This window comes from Sipha flava, unplaced genomic scaffold (assembly GCF_003268045.1).
Source record: "Sipha flava isolate LNK unplaced genomic scaffold, YSA_version1 342_pilon_pilon, whole genome shotgun sequence".
Taxonomy (NCBI): domain Eukaryota; kingdom Metazoa; phylum Arthropoda; class Insecta; order Hemiptera; family Aphididae; genus Sipha; species Sipha flava.
Genome location: NW_020273036.1, coordinates 88,070 through 110,136, shown reverse-complemented (window position 1 = coordinate 110,136; position 22,067 = coordinate 88,070). Strand labels below are relative to the sequence as shown.

Here is a 22,067-nt window from a genome sequence, read left to right as displayed (position 1 = left end):
TGTGTGTTCTCAGAGGAGCTTATGTGTTTTCGGTTCAAAAATAAGTACCGGTGGAATTTACAATCGCCCGATAATGGTTTATTTTGAGACTCATAATTTGCTATAAGCTGGGTTGGTTGGTGCATTGTGAATTTATTATTAACGGTTTATTTAGAATTGAAGGTTTTTTATTTTTAGTAATTTCTTTATAATATATACACCCTCTCTAACTGGCTGTACAGTTTTTGTTGTAATTTACACATTTTGGAGGAGAGTCTTTATCCGTAACACATTGGGTAAAATTATGGTCACCGGTGCATTTAACACATCTTGGTGGGAGGTGACAGAATTTTTTGGTGTGCGAAAACTGTTAACAGTTGGTACACTGAGGAATGTTTTTTGAGAGCTTTCTAGGTTCTACCAATACAACACAGTGTAAAATTCAATTTAAAAATGTATTTTTGACGACGCTTTGGACAGCAAAACTGCAACGATGGGAATGGGAAACGATTTTGTAACCGAGTTACAGATGTTATGCTTAAATCCAATTCATTAATATAGTCTCCTCTGAGATTGAAACCGGAAGATTTCTTACAATTAAGGAGAGTTTTTTGTCGAGCGGTAATTGATAAGTGTGATATATTATTTCTGATTGGTCAAATTTTTTGGTAATGGTTCGATAATCGTCGATTGAAGACAAATTTAACTTTAAAGCATTTTTTGTTTGGGTGATGGCAAAATCGTCAGAAGTTGTTGTGGTTAGCGAGTTATGGAAATTGTCGAAATCTATTATATTATGTAAGTAAATAGGTGTTATTTTTTGATTAACCTCGGTTGATAGTGAATCATCTTCATCACTTGAAGTGACTAAATTCATATCATCGTTGGCTTCATTTAGATTGGAGAGTGGCAAATAGCGATTTCTGATTGCACTGGGTGGCGAGAGCGAGTTTGAACTTGCACGCCTCCTTTATTTGAATTTGTGGACGGAATATAACCTAACTAACCTAACCCAGCTCCATTACCAGGGGACATGGGATTTTTTTCGATTTGAACGGCGTAATATTGTAGGCACAGTAGGATGCGATTAAACTTTACGCGGCGGTTACAGATAATCGACTGTGAAGCTTATTAAATCATGTTAAATTGAAATCCATTTTATTTTCTAATACTTATGATGCACGATAAATCGATATTCTAATATAATACACGTTTGAAACGTATAAATATTATGTGCCAATATTAATGCATGTGTACACGTGTATTTTTATAATTTATATAGATGTAATATAGTGCACTCGCGTTCATAATAAAACTAATAGATAAAATATGCAAAAGTGGAAGACTTAACGAAATCTCGAGAAAAAATTGCATTCAGCTAATCCATTAGTTATCGAGTTCGCTATACAAATATTAAGAAATGTATTAACCAATTAAGATTAGACAATTAATTGCATAATAAAAACCAATTAGTAGATTTATTTCGTATATCCTTTTATATAAAAGGTAAACATGTTTTAGAGAATGCGTGCTTAATGGTTAGGTTTTTTCTTTACAACATTATACATCTAAACGTTTTTTAATATTCTAATCGTTCCGTTAGGAGATTAAAAGTGAGAAGCATCGAATTTTTTGTCAAAATGTCTTATTAGTAATACTTTATTACAATTTAATAATAAATTGCAAAAAGTAAAATAAATAAAAGCTTTCAAAAACACCAGGGTTACAATAACCACCTAAAAATTGGACTTTCCTTTAGTTCGCTATTTAGTTACGAATCGTAACAAGGACATTAAAATAATAAGATCTATATTATTATATAATGGCTACTTGTCATATATAAGCTGCTGACTTATTTTTGTTTCTTTTAAGAATCTATAAACGGTTTACCGATACCACTTTTAAATCTTTTTTTAACACTTTAATGTTTTAAAAATAACGCGTTCGAATCGTTCATAATTCTGACACTTTCCGAATAACAGAGCATGCAACGTGACTTAAGTATTACCTACTTATTAAATCTGCAAAAAAAAAAAAATCGATTTTAAGTTTTCAACATTTTTTCACATACATATGCATCGTTAGAAGTTTTTTAATTAATAAGAAACTGTGAATCATCTTAATGAGAAGATAAATGCTTATTATTTCGTAAGTTTCGCAATTAAACCGTAAAACGTTGTTTAAAACGTGACCGATTTAATGGCTTTTTTTGTTTCTTAAAAAAAAAAACAATTCTTACAGTACTATTAATTGTATACTATTTAAATGGATAATTATGATTGAATAATTTTGAAAAAGGAAAAGCTTGCTTATCAGATAAAGTTTTTGTATTGTAAATTAATATTAATCAGATAAAACTTGTATCAGATTTAAATCTCATTACTATTTCTAAATCAGTAAATCGAAAAATACGTCTTAGGACTAAATTTAGTTATCGAGTTGTTTCAAAATTCAGTGCCATCACATAGTACTGATGTCAGTGGCGGTTCTGGCATTAAAATTTTAAGGAGGCGACAATTTTGTTCCTGCCCATCTGGACTTATTAAAGCGAATCGCACAATCCTAAAAACTCATTTATTTTGTTTAAATACAATTTTTCTTTAAAAATCTGTCAGAGAACGGTTTCATTTTCATTATAACACATAATTAAATGCTAACTACTAAGTTACAATTTGGCATTACTGGTAGGTATATTGTATATAAATTATAATTATAATATCAAAATACTATATACATCTATAATTTATACAAAACTGAGACACAAACCCTATAAAGTGTCTCTTTAGTTTTGAGTTACAAATAGTTGAATACTTACAAAATTGATGCAAAAGAAAAATTTCAAAAAAATTTATTGATCTAAATATTAACAATTTTTAGTTTCTAAATTGACTAGTGTCTTCCTTGTAAAAATCAGCATAGCCTAATGTAATCCAAACAGAATTTGACTGACTCAATAAAATGCATGGTCAACAGAATAACCTCTGTAAATAAAAACTTCCACATATCCAAGGATGTTTAGTATAAAAGTTGGAATTGATAGACTTACAAAATACTTTTAAGCCAATTTTGTCTGCAGACAAATACGTCAGAGAAGGAGTTGGTTTACCTTGCCTAAATAAATCGTTTTTGTCACATGTACTCCAACGTCTGTAAGGATGTTCTAAAAGCAATACAATCGGATCATAAATTGGATTCATTTTTAAAAAATATGAAAAAACAACTTGAAACAAAAAAATACTGATCACTTAAATAACTTTAATTTGAAATTAGAATGCTTTATTTTGTTCTCAGAAGTCACAACTCACAGTACGAACTACCTAATCGTCTACCTAAACAAATACAACAGAAAATAAAACAATTGAATAATTATTCTAATCTTTTATATTACAAAACGTTATAATACAAAATAATAAACATATTACAATTGCTATTGATATTTGATAGTAACTCATTTAGTGATAACGTGGAATAAAGTAGGGATTAAATAATCATAATATGATTTAAAGAATAATAATATAACTTGTACACACAAAACATGGAGAACGCCTAAACTCTGTTTGTACCCAAAAGTTAGAATAATAATTATCGGTCAGCCGCTGTGAGTCACAGCCTGTGACGTTTTCTGACGAAGGCAACGGTAGTGTGCAGTCTCCGCGGAGAATCGCGCATGCGCTTTTAACATATTTTATGTGCGTTTGTGTGTGTAAAATTGTATACACATATAACGTATCGATAACTGTGACAGCGATTGCCTCCTGAGAAAGTGGGGAACCGCCGACACGGGATGTATGGAGGGGCAGTCGTAGCCTAGTTTATTGTATAGTAATACAGTATGTCAAATTATTATTATATTACTATAAACAATATTATATTCGCCTGTTATGCACACTGCACGCGGCAGTGCGGTACGCCGCACAGGCACTTGGGCATTCTCTTACCCATGAGTTGATGAGTACCACGGACTTGAAAGATCGAGACCGTGCTCGGTATACTCCATAATCCGTTCAATACATAATTTAAATTTATATTTATATTTATCTTTATTAATTTCCTTTTTATTAACGTGTCTATGCTTGAAATTATAAGCAAAATATATTTAATAATTTAAATAACATTCCTCCCCGGGAAAACTGCCACTGACTGATGTATTACAAAAAACAATTTCGCACTGAAAGAAAAATCCTGATAATATTTAAAAAATAACCGGTTGGTTTGACAATTATCTTGTTGCTATTTAGCCGATAAGATTTTTGTCATCCCAACAAATTTTAAATTGTTAATATAATAAAAATTACTTGAATATTAATCTTATATTATTAGCATTATTAACAATGGTCTTGTTAAATTAATAACTTTTATTTTCAAATGAAAATATAACTCTTGTACCTAACAGTGACTTATCGTCATAATTATAATTAATAATAATTAGCAATCATTTAATTGTTTAAATGATAATGTCAATTATTAAATTAATAACTAAAAATTGTTGAGTCATTGTTAAATTGTATTTAGATATAAAGTTTTTATGATAAATAATCTTATCAAAATGGCAATTATCTAATCAGAATAGTTGATTTATCAATTAAATAATATAAGTTAACATAGGCATATTTTTTAAATATTTAAATTTTATTTATTAGTTATTACATACATTTATCAACATTTCAGCATTAATAAAACTAAACTTTAGTTCCTCGTTCATATATATATATATATAGGTATTTAATTATGTCAAATTTTTAAGCTGTTAGTAAAAAAAATATGTATACTCGTATTAATATCATCTTAATCGGTTAGTAAATATATTTTAAATATTAAGGAAATATTTGAAATCTAATTTATTTTCATTTTAAATAATAAATAAAATACTCAGTTTTGTTTAGTAAAAATTATCATTATAGAAAAAATACGTACTGATAAAAATTTGATATACATAAAAAAATTAATTATTGTTTAAATCAGATAAGATTTGAACTAATTTTGGGTGAGGTTTATCAAATAGATACGTTACACCAAAAAAGTAATTTTGAACGAAAAACAATACAATAGATTACTGAAACGGGTATTGTAAATTAAATAAATGGAAAATTTTAAAGCATACCTTGATAGATCATAGTGTAGAATGCATTTTGTATATGATTGAGTCAAAATACACTGTTATTTCTTTATGAGTAAAAATAGATCCTACAATTAAAATGAATGGTTGAATAGGGTCCCTATGACTTTTAAGATGCTCTTAAGTGTTGCTGTATTATGCCTACGTACTTGCCGTACTCTATGAAGCTGTCATGTGAATCTTTAATTTCATATTTGATAAGTTTCTTTTTTCCCTGTTTATCTCTGGTCATTTTTTTATTTTTAGTATGAGCAAATAAAGCATGCAGTAAATATATCAATGCACCATTTTTGGCATTCATAAATAACTTTTTATGAATAAAAATGCAATATTGTTATTATTAATTTAATAATATATTTTACTATCATTAATATTAATTTCATTTGTGTTTTTTGAGGTATCCAAAATGTTCCGGCTGTTTAAATCTTAGATTTTTCACCTAATAATTTAAAAATTTTATCCGATTTCTCCTTGAAGTTTTTTTTATATATTAATACCAGTAGGAAATACAACATAGTAATCAAAATCGATCTTTTTTTTTTTTTTTTTTTTCCTTTATTATTCGATACACAATCTGTACCCCATCGGCACAACAAGAGTATTAGCTAATATATAATAAAATAACATGAATAGCTTGATAAAAGCAGCCACCCAGTGATGACACTTATAAATTGAGGTTATACATAAGTTTTCTTATAGATACATCTATATAGTATATTTATTTATTGTTTTTTTTTTTTTTTTTTTTTTTTTTTTATTTTTTAATGTTATGATTTTAAGTCAGCATATCTCTGCACCAGTTGCGTTTTAATCGCCTAGGAGGATTTCCCGGAATAACAATTGATGAGAGTGTTTTCACTAAAGGATTTGAATGAGTTGCAAGCCTATTATGAAATCTTTTATAATAAATAGCTGCTTCTTCTTTGACAGTTTTAATTTTTAGATCTGTGTGAAGAGTATGATTAGAAACATAAGGAGGGGCGTTTGTTAATTTTCTTAATGTTATATTTTGAAAAGTCTGAATGCGATTTGTATTTGATTTTTTTGCATTTCCCCACAGTTGGATACCATAGGTCCAAATGGGTTTAATGAGGGATTTGTACATTAGTAGTTTTATATTAAGGTTGGTGTGTTTGTTATTGACTAGTAAAGATTTGAGCATACGGAGTCGGAGATTTAGTTGGATTCTTTTAGCACGTGTATGTTGGGCCCATGTTAGTCTACGGTCAAGGGTTAAGCCAAGATACTTAACTGTTGAAGTGGATGGAATTTGTGTACCATAGAGAGTGACTGGTGGGCAGTGTCCTAGCTTAAGGGTAAAAGTAGTGTGATTAGATTTGGTTTGATTTACCTTAATCCTCCAATTATTGTACCAGGTTTCCATAAGGGAAAGATGATTTTGTAGATTAAGCGATGCTACAATAGGGTTTTCATTTATAGATATGATAAGTTTATCATCTGCGTAATCAGCCACAATGGTGTTAGCGGAGGTTGGTTGATCAGAAGCATATAAGTTATATAGTAATGGAGAAAGGATACCCCCTTGTGGAACACCAGCTCTGATGTTTGCTATGTGAGAGTAAGCAGATTTAAAATGAACTTGAAAATAACGATCAGTTAGATATGATTTAAGTAGCGTGTAGTATGTTGGGGGCAAAAAGGTCTTTACCTTGTAAAGCAGCCCTTCGTGCCATACCCGGTCAAAGGCCTGTTGAATGTCAAGAAATACACAAGAGCAATACATTTTTTTTTCAAGTGCGAAAGAAACCGAGTCAACTAGCCTATGTACTTGATGGATAGTTGAATGGTGTGCGCGAAAACCGAATTGATAGTTAGGTAATATATTTGTTTCACTAATTATGGGAAGTATGCGATTCAGTATTAATCTTTCTAGCACTTTTCCAAAGAAAGGTAATAAACTAATTGGTCTATATGACGTTACCAGGTCGGGGGGCTTGTTTGGTTTTGGGAAAAGTATGATTTTGGAGAACTTCCATAAAAGTGGGAAGTATGACAATCTGAGTATGGCATTATATATATGAGTTAGTAATACAATGGCACGTTTAGGAAGGCATCTGGCTACTTCCGCCGTTATTAGGTCAAAACCCGGAGACTTCCTAAGAGTTTGTTTTTGAATTGCAAATTTAATATCGCTCGGTGAAAAATGTTTAATTGGGGAAGATAGAGGTAAAGGTATATCAAGACTACTAAGAATCGTATCAGAGTTGACAGGTAAAATATCTTGGTGAGGTTGAAAAACATTAAAGAGGTGATTTTTGAAGAGTTCAGCTTTCTCTGTGTCAGACACAGTGAGACTCCCATCAGATTTTTTAATAGGTGGAGTGGTTATTTTGAAATGTAGTGCTTGTTTGGACGCCTTCCAGAGGCTACCATTATTTGTAGATAATTTACTCAGGAAGTTTTCGTAGTTAAGATTTTTGATTTTTGCTAAGACTTTTTTCAGATGATTGCCTAAGTTATTGTATATTTGTTTGTGGGAGGGTAAACGAGTACGTTGATAGAGGGCTCTAGCTCTTCTCTTTTCTGAAATTAGGATACGGATATTAATCGGCAGCGAATTAGAGTTGGTTTTGTGTACATTTTTAACTGTGTTGGCCGCCCAGGCTGCTGATTGAATAACATTCGTTAGGTTATTTACAGCTACGTCTATGTCGTCATTGGATTTCAATCTGACATTTAGTTGAAGGTTCTGGTTTACCAGGTCGTGAAATTTGTATCGATCAGTAGTGGTGTGAAATAATTTTAGTGGTTCCGTATTAATTGAAGGATAGTCGTTAAGTGTGAGAATAACCGACGAGTGATCAGAATTTAAGTCTAGAATATTGTCAATAACATAGTGCACATTTGAAGGGGTTTTTGTTATAAAAATATCTAATATGTCTGGGTTTTTGTGTGGGGATGAAGGCCAATAGGTGGGTCCTGGAGGCGCAAGCACTTTGAATTTTCTTGTATTTACAAAATTAAAGAGAACATTTCCGCGTGGGTTATTCGCTCGACAGCCCCAGCTCTGATGCTTCGCATTATAATCCCCACCTATGATGAAGTTATTGTTTATTGTGCTGAAGTAGTTTGAAAAGTTCTGATAGGAAACATTATGCTTTGGAGGTGAATAAATTGCTGCAACTGTGATTGGAACATTATTAACATAAATTTGAATAGCACAAGATTGAAAAATATCTTCGCAGACGCTTGGAAGAGATTGATATAAGATTGAATATTTAACAAAAATTGCGGCACCCCCATGGGCTGTATTATCGGGATGATTGGCTTTATGGAGCCTATAACCGGGTATATGTACGTGTGAGTATGAGGTACAGTGCGTTTCTGTAATTAAAGCAATATCAATGCGTCTATTATTTAGTACTGATTGTAGTTCCGATAAATGATTTTTTAGTCCATTAGCATTGAATAATAAAACAAGTAGAGATTTATTTGTGGCGGTATTAGTCATTTTTTTTATCCAGTAACGAGGAGATTACTTTAGTAAGTAGTGCTATAAGTGGATTTATCAAAGATTTAAATTCCTCTAGAAAAAGAGTCATTGCATTATTACTGTTAGGTTCAGAGGAAGGAGAAGGATGTGTTGTGCGTTGGCCAGAGGTAGCCTGTGCATATGTCCGAGAATTATTTGGGGGAGCGTCATTTTCTGGGTGGCTAGTTGGTACATTGTATTTCTTAAATCTAGAATTATCCGAGAGAAAAGCATTGTTTGGTGAAGGTTTCTTGCGCCGTTGAATTTCTTTATAAACAGAGCATCCTCTATAGCTGGCTGGATGGTTACCTTGGCAGAGCGCACATTTAGGTGGGGTGTCACGAGAAATGGTGCAGTCGGATGTCTGGTGATAGTCGCCGCACCGCACGCAGCGTGATGAGTAATTACAGTAAGATTTCGTGTGACCGTATTCTTGACAATTTAAGCACTGGCTAATTATCTTGGGTTTATAGGGCTCCTCTACTTTAATTTTAGTGTGGAGCATGGAGGTTAGTTTATATATGTCATTTAATTGAGGGGAAGGTTCAAGGTCAACGAAAAAGAGTGGTAATGGATATTTGTGGACCTTATGAAGAACATTTGTAACGTTACGTACCTCAAATTCTCGATGTTCCAATTCAGATTTGATTAGGCTGGTATTAGTTGATGGGTGTAAATTCCTGATCACTACGCGTGTGGGTTTGTCTTGTTGCAGTTGGTATGTATGATATTGTGCATTTTGATCCTTGAGAAAGTGTATAAGGGTTCTGTATGCTTCCGGAGTACTAGTTTGAATTTTTAGACGATCCGTAGAGGATTTACAGATAAAGTTTTCATCGCCTAGAATCTCAATAAGACTTGTGCAAAGACCTGGAAAATCTTGGACTCCTTTAACAAAAATAGGTGGAGGGGATTTGATGTGCAATTCTGCGTTAGTTTGATCTAAATTGTTTGTGGTATTGGTAGCGTGTTGAATGTCATCATTATTGACTTGTTGGGTGAAAACTTCGAATCTATTTCTAGTCGCGAATAGTTTTTTTTTAATTGGTTGATTTGGTGTTTTAGGTGAGTTTTGAGCTTCTGAAGTCGAGGAGGTTGAGAGATTTCTTTTATTAGTAGACTTGACGATCCATTCACCATTTGGTGAGGTGTCTGAGACATTCGATTGAGATGCTGAGTTGTGAGTAGTTTTGTTAATGATTGTAATTGGTGGCACCGTTTTTTTTGGATTATTGTTTTGGTTTTTGTTGTTACTCATTATTACGTGAGTATATAGATATGCGTGTAAATATATATATATATATATATATATATATATATATATTAATTAGCTTGTTGCGACTACGATAGCGAGAATTGAGAGTCGCGATAAGAAACTATAATAAAAACCAAGGCCGCCGCGGCGACGGCCGAGTTAAGTATACACTGTCAATGACCACTATAATAGAGAATATAGTACACACAAACACATGAGTTGCATTAAAAACATAAGAAATGTTAGGAATCAGAAAAATAAAATAACTGCTATGCAATTAACGCATTTGTGATATTTATTGACAGAGAGCAATAATTAAGACAATTAATAAACACACCGGGAGCGAGTACGTGCGCGCCGGATGACTGCTATCGCAGAACTCAAAATCGATCTAAAAAATATTTTGTAAATATATATATCTTACCAATTTATGGCTGTATGAAAGTATATATGTTTTCAATTTTTTAAAATTTCTTTAGTTGATTTAGAGTTCTTAATATAATTTAATCTATGATATTTAATAGCTTTCTAGTTTGACAATCCACATATATAATAAATCATTTTAAAACTACGATATACCTTATAGTTAAAAATTTAACATAAGCTTACAAATTACACTGTAGAATGTTCAAATTACATTTGTTATAATAACCTGAAACTTAGTTAGCAACTAATATAATGCAACATTAAATATTAATTGAATATTTAATTAATTACCTGTATCAAGTGTATTGATATATGAATGTATAAAATATAGAATATACATATACTCAAGGCTAGGCAAGTTGATGATAATTTTTAACTCAGTTAAGTTAATGCACATGAGAATTACATCAATTAGGTTAAAAATTAAGTTAAAAAAATATCGTTAATTTAACTTTACTTCAATTAATAAGTTAAGTTAATTACAAAAAAAAAATAAATATTTATATTAAGCGCTGATATAAGAGATATATATATTAATAATTTACAACAAATCTTATTTAACATAAACAATAATGAAAACGCAGAAAAATCTTATTAGACTCTAATTAGAGTAGAAAAATATACTTTTCTTTGTTGGGATTGCTTTTAAGTACTCAAATGTCAAATTTATAGTAATTTATGTGGTATCATTTGTTTTTTTTTTTCATGCAGTTCACATATGATAAATATAATTTAAAAAAAGTATTCTTTTTAATGTTCAATAACAGTATGAAAATTAAAAATAATTACTGCAGTTGATCACTATCAGTTTTATAATTTATATATTATATAATTATTATAATTTTATACAACTATAAAATTATACAGGTAATAAATGTATACAGTTGATACAAAACGTTAAAATAAATATATATAATTTAATTTTATTTTATTAAAATCTAAACAAATAAAACAATAAAATGGACAGATTAATTAAAATACCTATTGAATCTCAATAAAAAATTCATCTCAGAATGTTGATCAACTATTTCATTTCTTGCCTTATTCAATCTTATTTAATAATATCATGGATTATGGAATAATTCTAATAATAACAGAGTATAATTATTATTAAGAATTATTTATTCAATGATCAGGGGTGGAGTGGGATTTAATTTCGGGTCTGGAAAATAAATTTTACCGGCCCATTAGTTCGTCAGCTGATTGCTTCAGAGGCTATCTATAGACATACATTTGAAAAAAATTAAACTTTGATCAATCAAATAGTTCATAAAATTCTCAAATACATTTTTTATTTTAATATTTTAATGTTATATTTATATATAAAAACATATACATACTAATGTCATAAATTAGTATACTTTAATAAATATAACTTATAAGAGTAATTTAGAAAATATTTTAGATTTTTCACAAATTTTATTTATTATCATATTACTATCCGAACTACAGAGAATTTTTTTTTCAATGGCCATCAACATGAATGACTCCAAGTATTCATTTGTCATTGAATTTCTCAAATTGTTTTTATATAATTTAAATTAGAAAATGACTTTTCAGAGATCACTTGGGTTACCGGCAAAGTTATTAAGTACTGATAAGCAATGTATAAAGTCAGGTAAGCATTAAAAAGCAACAAATGCTACAGTTTTGTTATATAAATATATGTATATATATATGTATATAAACATATGTTTTACATGGTTTTGATATGTCTTTTTCCTCATTTTCATTTCCTGTGCCACTGTTTAAGTACAAATACAGTTCTTCAGTAAATTTGTCATCTACAGATTTCTTTAAATATTTCCAAGATTTTGAAAAACTTAAAATTTCTTGGGATAGTTTATTTTTTATTTCATTTTCATTTTCTTCGTTCAAATATGGTTTTAATTTTGTAGCTAATTTAATAAAAGCATTTTTAGGCAATCCATTCACAAATGAATCAAAATTAATAGGTGATAATAATGTTAAATCAACAAGTATTTCTTTATTATTTGTTAATCGGTTTTCCATACTTATTATAATTGTATCAAATACTCTGTTATATACATCAATGGTAAACTTTTTTTCAACATTCAAAATAGTATCATCAGGAGCTACTTGATTTGATTCTACTGTATTATTATTGCCTGCAGCTTGATCTATTTTAAATAAAAACAAAATTGACATGAGTACTGGGTAATTTTTAATTTTTATTAAATTATTTTACATGATAAATAATAATTTACTTTCAAGTATTGTGTATGAATGAATCAGTGTATGAATCAGTAGGCAGTTTAGTATCAGTTTTAAGAGATGTTTGATTTGATTTTGCTGTATTATTGCCTGCAGCTTGGTCTATTTTAAATAAAAACAAATTTTACATGAGTATTGTACAATTTTTATTAATTATTTTAAATAATAAACAATAATTTACTTATTACAATATATAACAATTACTTACTTATTTATTTATTTTTATTTTAATTATCCAATAGAAAAAATATTAACTACTTACCGGCTGCATGAAATAATGAATAAATCTTTCTGCAATTTTGAGCAGATTTAGAAATAATATTTTTTTAGTTCTTTTTCTGCGCCTCCTTTTTTTTTTTTCATCGTGTATGAATTATTTATGATGGAAAAATAAATTGTAGAAATAGGTTTGTGCGTCGTCATGTATAAAAAAAAAGTTAAACAAGTAACAATGGATATTTTGGAAAACGGCGCTTGTAACGATATAAGAATTGTGGTATTTCAAAGTTCTTAACTAACCGTTTATCGTAACAACTGAAATTCTTATAATGTAAGTACATATTAACAACTTAGAAATATACGATTCAATTCTATAGTTAGAATTTAAAATTGACGCGATAGATAAAAACAAGCGTAAATCGAACACTCCCTATTCGAGTGTACGAAAAAGTGGAAATTTCACACATGAAAATAATAATTATTGACATTCAATATTTTATCTTCATGTTTTCATGATATCTAATCATCTAAATCCCTGATGCTAATTTATTAATATTTATAAATCATCATACTAATAAATTAATACAATAACATCACGTACTTTAAGATTATAACAAGAAGTTTTATTTGTAAAAATTCATTAAATATTATTGGAAATGTTGAACAATTTATCGCCAATTATACATTGTTATTTAAAATTTGTTTTTAATTATTAATTGTTGTCGCATTCCGGCTTATAAAATTCCCTGACAGTACCGGCCCATCTGGAAAATTCTAGATTTCCAGTTGGGCCACTCCACCCCTGTTAATGATAATAAGTACCTATTTTTGTAATATAGATTTATGACCACTTTTCATGGCAACGGTATTGTAATTCATGGGTGGCATGACTATATTTACTCAATAGTCTGAAGTGGGACCCCTATTAATAGTTAATAACCAGATAAATACTATGATTTCATCTAAAAATTCTTCGAAATTTTATTTTTATATTTTTATAAATTCTATGAACTTGTTATGGAATGCGGTATTTTACAAAAATATTGTTTTGATCTTGAAAATCAAAATTAACTTAATTGGGATAAATGAAAAAATAATACATTAATTTCAAGTTAATGTGTAAGGAAATGAGTTAAGTTAATTTATCAGTAATGAAATAAATTAAGTTAATAAGTGAAATTAACTTAACTTTTAACTTATTTACTCGTTAATGCTCAGACTTGCATATACCGTTTGGAGTGGGATTAATTTGTAGAAATCTCTACCAATTATAAGTTGATATTTTATAAAAAAATTGAAATAAAATAACATTATGTTAATTAAAAAAGAGAACTAAGAAACAGAAAAGTAATATCGACTTACAATATAATAACTGCAGGACGCAAAATTTTCAAGTACTTTCAAATAACTTTGTTATTCCTTATTATTTACTTTTTAGTTTTATATTTTAATAATTATATTTCACTGTGCAAACTCATACAGACGCATTAAAGGAGGGGCAAAAGGGGCATTTGCCCCAGGCGGAAGTTTTTTGGGGTGGTAAATGTTTTGTAATTTTTTTTTGATTGTGTTTATACAACAAATTATTTCATAGTATATTGACATTTATGTAATAATATATAATACATTAATACATCATACATGTATGATATATACAGTCATATAAATAATAATTATCAAATATTATATTATAACATACCTATTACATAAATATAATTATTATATTTAAATATATTATGATAGTGTGTACGTGTGCCCTGTGGTTGTGGTAATTTCCAATAGTATTTTAATAGATATCTCTAGCCTTCATGGTATTAATAATTGTTAGTTTTTACCACAGATACATAAAATAACAATAATAATAAAGTTATTGTATATACTAGTGCTGAACACCAAATCCAAATTAATCCATATCCGAATTATTTTATAAAAATTAAATTGAAAATTTACTGTATACATATAAATAACACTTATATAAACATTTGGTCAAAATTTCAAGTGTTTAATCTTGTTATCTTCATGGGTTATTCTATTATCGCATGTATTGTTATTGTTCAGAAGTGCTATGAATAAATATTGTGTTGCGTTCTACGCAGTGTTGCCAGACGTGGAGATAAATCGCCAAAGTGGTGATATTTCACATCTATATGGCGTACAAATTTTTAATTTGGTGTACCAGACCATCCACCTCGTTTCATATTGTTAAAATTCTTATGTGATGGCGATTCAACCTCACAGAAAAATCCGGGACGAGTAACCCGAAGGCGTTCATCGTATTAAATTGAAAAGCGTATTATTATTTTTTTGATTAATATATATATTTTTTTTTCTTTTCTTTTAATTTTAGATGAGGTTTTTTGATCGCTCGATTTTTTGCCTCATAGTAACATAAAATATTATCTTAAAATAAAACCTCATATTAATTATTCAACTTTAAAAAATTGTCTTTTTCTTGTGTGCCCAGTTTTCAACGGAGTCACGAATTTTTTTATATGTTCTTATCAAAAATTTTTAGTAATTAAGGTACGGGCAACGGTATCCTCAACGACCATCCCACATGTTATATAATCGAATGTTATGCGGTAATGAAGCAACACCACGGTTATACAACTATTCAAATATAACAAATTTTAATTATTACAAGCAAAAAAAAAAAATGTCAAGTTAACTTCAGTGATTAACGCGGTATTTTTCTAAAAAAAAAAATCCTATTGTGGTCCGACCTCATGGTCTGGCCCAATAGGTTGGCGACCCTATTTTTTTATATTTCCTTATGAAACGCCATGTAAGTTACAACCAGGTCCATTGCGTCTAGTCATATTTATATTTATTATTCTGATAGTTGTAACCTTACAATCTAATAATCATTAAACCTATTTTACAAGAATTAAACTGTTTAAACTTGACTTTTCAAAAAGATTTTGTTGATCTTGGAAAGTCGTATGACGATATCTGTTATTTATTTATTTATTTAGCAAAAAAAATTATGAAAGCAGTTGAGGTTTCTAAAGGAAATTAATATATATTTTATAATATTAATAATGATTCTGTATACCATTACTGGAATAATTGTGATTATGGAATAGGGTATAACCAATCGATTGTAAATATTAATTTATCTCAAGGAAAAAGGTCTAATGTACTGGCAAAAGCTTTTAATTTTATTAAAGAATTTTTTTATTTATTTTTTTTTTTTTTTTTAGAACCTTTAGTTATTAACTATTACAGTTCAACAATTACAGATAGTGATTACATAAACCAATTAAGATTAAAGAATTTTATTATACGAAATAAAAAAAGGTTGCCCGACAATATAGAGTTTTTCAAGAAACTGAAATTATTTTCACCTTCACTATGTTTAAGCCAGTTGAATGGAAAATTTATAGATTTGCCATTTGTTAATTTATTTTGTAAACCTTCTGAACTTGCGTTGTTAGATACACAGTGGAATAAATTAACAACAGTTACTTGGAAAATGTACCTAAATGAAAGCCAATTAAACCATACTAACCTATTATGGTCACAAGTATATAATTATAAAAATGCTGGTAGAAATTTTGCATTTAGGGAATTGTCAGAATTTGTTCTCAAATGTCTATCACTGCCTTCAAGTAATGCTGTAGTGGAAAGAGTTTTTTCAATAATGAACACGGTTAAAACCAAGTCTCGAATTCGTATCCTGGCAAAAATGTTGGATGCATTGTTGAGAATAAAATGTAAATTTATTGCTACAAAAACATATTGGACTAAATTTATACCAACAAAGTCAATGTATGATAAGTTTAAAGCAGACATAATGTATAAACATGAATTAGATGGAAATTTAGTCAATGATATTGAATCACTAGAAAATGGTTCTACTTTAAATGACGAATTAATTAATATACTGAATGAAATAAGTATACCAGATTTTTATGAAACATAATTTACTTTTAAATATAATATAAAGTATTAAGATTTTGTATAATTTTTTAAGAAAAAAGGAAAAAAATGCATTATTATAATATTAATTTTGTTATTAATTGTTTATCTTATTATATTGAATGATTTGTAATTTTATTTGTTTGTTGTTTAAAGTATTATATTTCACTATGTTCTATATGATATTATATTTATAAAAGTTCATATTAAAAAAAATCAGAAAATTACTACTTTGTTTACAGTAGTGGTTTTTACAAAGTAAAAGAAAAAAATTATATTTTAATAATAATTATTTTTGTTTTTGATTGTTTATCATATTTTATTGTTATATTGAAAGATTTATCATTTTATTTGTTTGTTGTTTAAAGTAGGTTTTAGATTTTACCTTGTTTTATACCTATGAAATTATACTTATAACCAAAAGTTAATAATAAAAAAATTTAGAAAATTTCTACTTTTTTTTATTAGTTAAATGGTTTGTATTTACCTGTTGAGAAATTTTTTTAAAAAGAATTTATCCATATGTATGTTCCACTGAATATATTATAGTCTATTCTATAATCAAATGTATTTATAATGAAATACAACTATGTTATATGTTACCATACATAATTCGTTCATAATTGTGTTAGCCGAATAAAAATTAAACAACAAAGTGGTGTCAAATATAAATTTTTTTATGATTTTTGCTATATATTTTTTTATATTTGGCGATAATTTTTTTATATTTGGCGGTAGATAGCGATAATTTTTAATTTTAATTTTTGCGGTAGATGGCGTTATTATCAAAACAAATTGACGATTGACAGAGTGATAAGTCTGGTAACATTGTAACTGTTATTAGTAGGGCTCGGAACTTAATGCACTTAAAAAGTTCTAAATATGCATGTACTTATGCACTAAATAAGTACAAATATGTGCTTAAAAATTTGGTAAGTAAAATAATGGTGGAGGATGTTCGTCTTTCGTCTATTCGGTCCTTGGACATTTTTTTTTTTAATAAACAATTGAAAATACGTTCTATCTGTATCAAAAGTTTCATTATGATTGAATAAACTATTTTTTTTAATCAACATTCAAAGTTAAAAATTGATGAAAAACAGTCTATTCAATAAAAATCATAATAATAATTTATTTAAACGTTTATAAAAAAATTATAAAGTCACTATTTTTAAAATTTTGTCAGTATCGTTAGTTTAGTATATGAGTTAAGTCATATTACATTTTCAGAACTTTTCATCAAATATTATAAATTTTATTACAAAATACTTTCAATAAATTAGGTAATTTCATATATGTAATATTAGTATCTAAAATTAAAAATAACTATATTAGTTTTTTTAAAGAGATTTTAATTATAATTTTATTCAATGTTGAATATAAAAAAACATGTGTATAATTTGATAAAGAAATATAAGAAATATGTGCACAGATTTATTCTAAAGTACATTTTAGTTACTACATACCACTTAATTTAGTGTTATATTATTATATATTTAAATTATTAATTTGGTAATATTGAACTAGGTATTTCAATAGCATTTTAAATTATTTTCACTATACTTTGAAATAAATGTTGAACAGAAAACTCAAAGTTTAATCTTTTTGCCACAAATTTAGAAAATGTGGAAAATGAAAAAAACTTGTTATTGCCTAGCTGTGAACCTACTATTAGCACAAATACAGATGATAATTGGGTAAGTAAACACTAAATAGTCAAAACTTCTATATATAGAGAATGAACAGTTTTTTGCTATCAGATTTTGAACATGTTAATTTGGTATTATTTGGAAATAAGTTCTGATAAACATGCAATAAATTAATATTTACCTAATTATAATCATTCAATAACATAACTACTAAAAAAAAACATATTTTAAATATATAATAAGAATAATTTGTTGAATAAAGCACAATTTAGCAGAGACAGTGTTAATAAATACCTAATTTATAGATATATAACACTAATAAATTAACGAATAAATTAATTAATAAATATTACTTTTGATATATTAATTTGTTGTATTATTAGTAATTTTAATTACTTTAACAGAAAACCCGGATTTCTAATACAATTACTGATACAGCAAACTATTCACAAAATATTTCACTGCCTGGCTCCTGTAAAAAAAATAATGAAAGCTCTTAATACATTGATGATAGTTTTGTGAGTTTTCAATTTTCATTATGTTAGTATATTTTTATTTTTATTTTTTCATTGTTTTTTAGAAAGAATCTGCTGTTCTGCCTAACTTGGACCCTGCCTAATGGAAAATTAATTCAAATTTAATAAACTATTTTATTTTGAATCAACCAATTCAAGATGTTAAAAAAATTAATTTTAATAAAACTGAATGAAAATGTGGAAAATATTTCCGAAAACTACCTTGTAGTATCTTTATTAGGTCCTTGCATAATGGGCAAACTACTAATACAGAGTGGTTTTTATACTCTTTGTTAGTAAATGCATTATTTTGTTTCCAGCGCCTTCTTTTTTCTAACAGAAAAATTAATCTTGGAAATTTAAAATATGGATTGAATAAAAGAGGTAAATGCGAAAAAAAAGTAAAATGCCACGAAGAGGGCTAAGTTCAATTAGAATTTGGTTTTCAATGACACAAAAAAATGCTAATTCAATTGATAAAGTGTTACACGAAGAAATGGAATCAAAACTAGTATATTTCACTAATTTTCTCCATCGAGTTATTGCGACAATTAATTTTTTGGCTGAAAGAGGACTACCATTCCGTGGTAAAAACAATGAATTAGGCTCAGTACATAATGGAAATTATATGGGATGTTTAGAATTTATAGCTAAATTTGATCCTTTTTTGTCAGAACATATTTCTAAGTACGGTAACAAAGGGAAAAACAATGTCTCGTATCTATCCTCGATAATATGTGAAGATTTTTTAACTTTAATGAACAATTTGGTTCGAAAAAAATTGTTACAGAAATTATTGAAGCCAAGTACTTTTCAATCATAGAAGATTCTACTCTAGATATTAGTAAACAAGACCAATTAACTGTTGTGATTCGGTATATAAAACCAAATAGAAATTCTGAAGAAAGTTTTTTAACATTTTTATCCTCTGCAGGACATAAGGGACAGCAAATGGAAGAACCGTTAATTGATAAATTTAAGAAATTGGACATAGACATAAAATATTGCAGGGGACAATCGTACAAAAACGCATCAAATATGTCTGAAAAATATAATGACTTACAAGCACATAATGAAAAATATTCTAAAAATGCTAATTTTGTACCATGTGCCGCACACTTACTAAATCTTATTGGGTTAAATGCAGCAGAGATTACCAAAGAAGGAACTCGATTTTTTTATGATTGTCAAATGGTTTACACTTTTTTTTCATTATCCACATATAGATGGAATCTGTATAAACAATCAACCAAATCTGTCCTTAAGAACTTATGCACAACAAGATGGTCATTACGTTATGAAGTGTGTAAAGCTCTATCAGTTGGTTACAAAAACATATTACAAGTTCTTCAAGTTTTGTTAGAAGATAAAATGCAACAACCATCAAAAAGATATGAGGCTACATTAATAAAAAAATATATATAAAAACTAGAATTTGTTTTTATGTTAAAAGTGTGGACACCAGTATTAAATAGGTTTGATTCTACGAGCAAAATATTGTAGTCTTCCAATATTGATTTATCTATCGTTGTTAAATTGTACGAATCTTTGGAAAAATATATACTAGATCTTCGAGAAATGTTCAATAACTCTTTAAAATATTCCCAAGACCTTTGCGGAAAGACTGTATTTTCGTGGGAAGAAACAAGAATAAAAAAGAACAGCATTTTATGATGTTTTTAATTCTAACAATACTGTTCACATTGCAAAAAAATAAAATGAAAAAAGATATTTTTTAAGTCATAATTGATACATTATATTCAAATTTAAATGAACGTAATACAGATTATTTAGATATTAATAAAAACTTTGGTTTTCTATTTGACCTGAATCGTTTGGATAGATACTTTAAGTGTACGTTGTAAATACATATACTGACGATTTGAATACATAATTTATTGAAGAAGTTATTCAATTTAATAAAATTACTGAATCATTTGATAATAATGATTTATCTATTAATGGGCTATTAAAAAAATTATCTAATTCTCCATTAAAAGCTACTTTCCCTAATGTTCTTATCATTTAAAAAATATTTGCTTGCATGCCTTGCACCAATGCTAGTGGCGAACGATCATTTTCAGTGCTTTGACCCGTTAAAAATTATTTAAGATCCACCTTATCTCAAGATAAAACATCTTCCCTTTCATTATTATCAATAGAAAATGAGATGCTTAGAAGTTTTGACGGTTCAAATATTATACAAGAGTTTGAAAAAAAAAAAAATAAGGAAAAAACAATTTTAATTACTTTTATTCAATATTAGTCATTTAAATAGTTTTATGTATATATAATATTAATATATACTATATAGTATACATAATATGTAATAATTTTTATTTTTAATAGAGATACATTTAGTATTACAAATCAATGATTAATACATAGGTACTTCATAAATAGGAGTTCCTACATAAAAATATAGAAGTATTTGCTATTTATTAGTTAATGAAAAATAATCATTTTACAAAATAAATATTAAAATTTTCAGTACTATAAAAAAAAAGACCATTGTATGAAATAGATAATTACTAGGTAATTAGTATAAGAAAAAGATTTTTATGTAGTTATAATAATTGTATGAAACGTAAATGATTAATTATAAAACCGAGTGTAGCGAGGAAATTTTTTTTTTAAGATTTCATATACTTTCTTATTTATTCATAAAATACACCAGAGGTGCAAAATAATTCCCCCCCCCCCATATATTAACCCTTAATACACTTCTGCAAACATAACTATACAAATATCACAATATGTACGTAGACGTAGTAGGTACTTTAATGTACTCGTATTATAATGACAATGAGAAAAGCCGCTGCATCAACTTCGGTACACCGGCAACAACATTATAGCTTACTGTGTAAACCGTGTATATCATCGCATGAAAACCAAACTTATATTTGATAACATAACAATATTCTTGTTACGATGATAACGGTTATTAGATTTTGGTAAAATCCCAGTTATACCTATATAGCTATAATTTATTATAGTTATTACGATTACATTTATAGTTTATAAAATGTAAACGAATGTTATAAGTTTGACAATTATTGAAGTGTTATTTTAATAATGTATTATACATTTTATGTTTATTTGATTTGTTAAATTAACAAATATATTGTTTAACCAATCATTCATTGTCATGGTGACATATTTTCAGTTTAATAAGACTACTAGTATACCAATTGCGAAAATTCGCAGTAGATAATTTATTTGTATAATAAAAAGTATAGGTGCAATCGAATCAATACAT

The 22,067-nt window shown here is 27.8% G+C and overlaps 1 protein-coding gene across 1 annotated transcript; it reads left to right on the top strand.

The window, feature by feature from the left end:
* Positions 1-19,214: 19,214 nt before the first annotated feature.
* On the top strand, positions 19,215-20,233 carry LOC112687339. The gene is made up of 2 exons (XM_025559986.1): positions 19,215-19,500; positions 19,599-20,233. Exons 1-2 carry the CDS (start codon positions 19,215-19,217, stop codon positions 20,231-20,233), a joined length of 921 nt encoding a protein of 306 aa, XP_025415771.1.
* Positions 20,234-22,067: the final 1,834 nt, after the last annotated feature.

Bases quoted from the DNA above. Each gene is read 5' to 3' on its own strand.
- LOC112687339 (XM_025559986.1), top strand. From the start codon at position 19,215: ATGCCACGAAGAGGGCTAAGTTCAATTAGAATTTGGTTTTCAATGACA. The intron at 19,501-19,598 runs GTAACAAAGGGA...AAATTGTTACAG, and splicing joins AGAACATATTTCTAAGTACG to AAATTATTGAAGCCAAGTAC.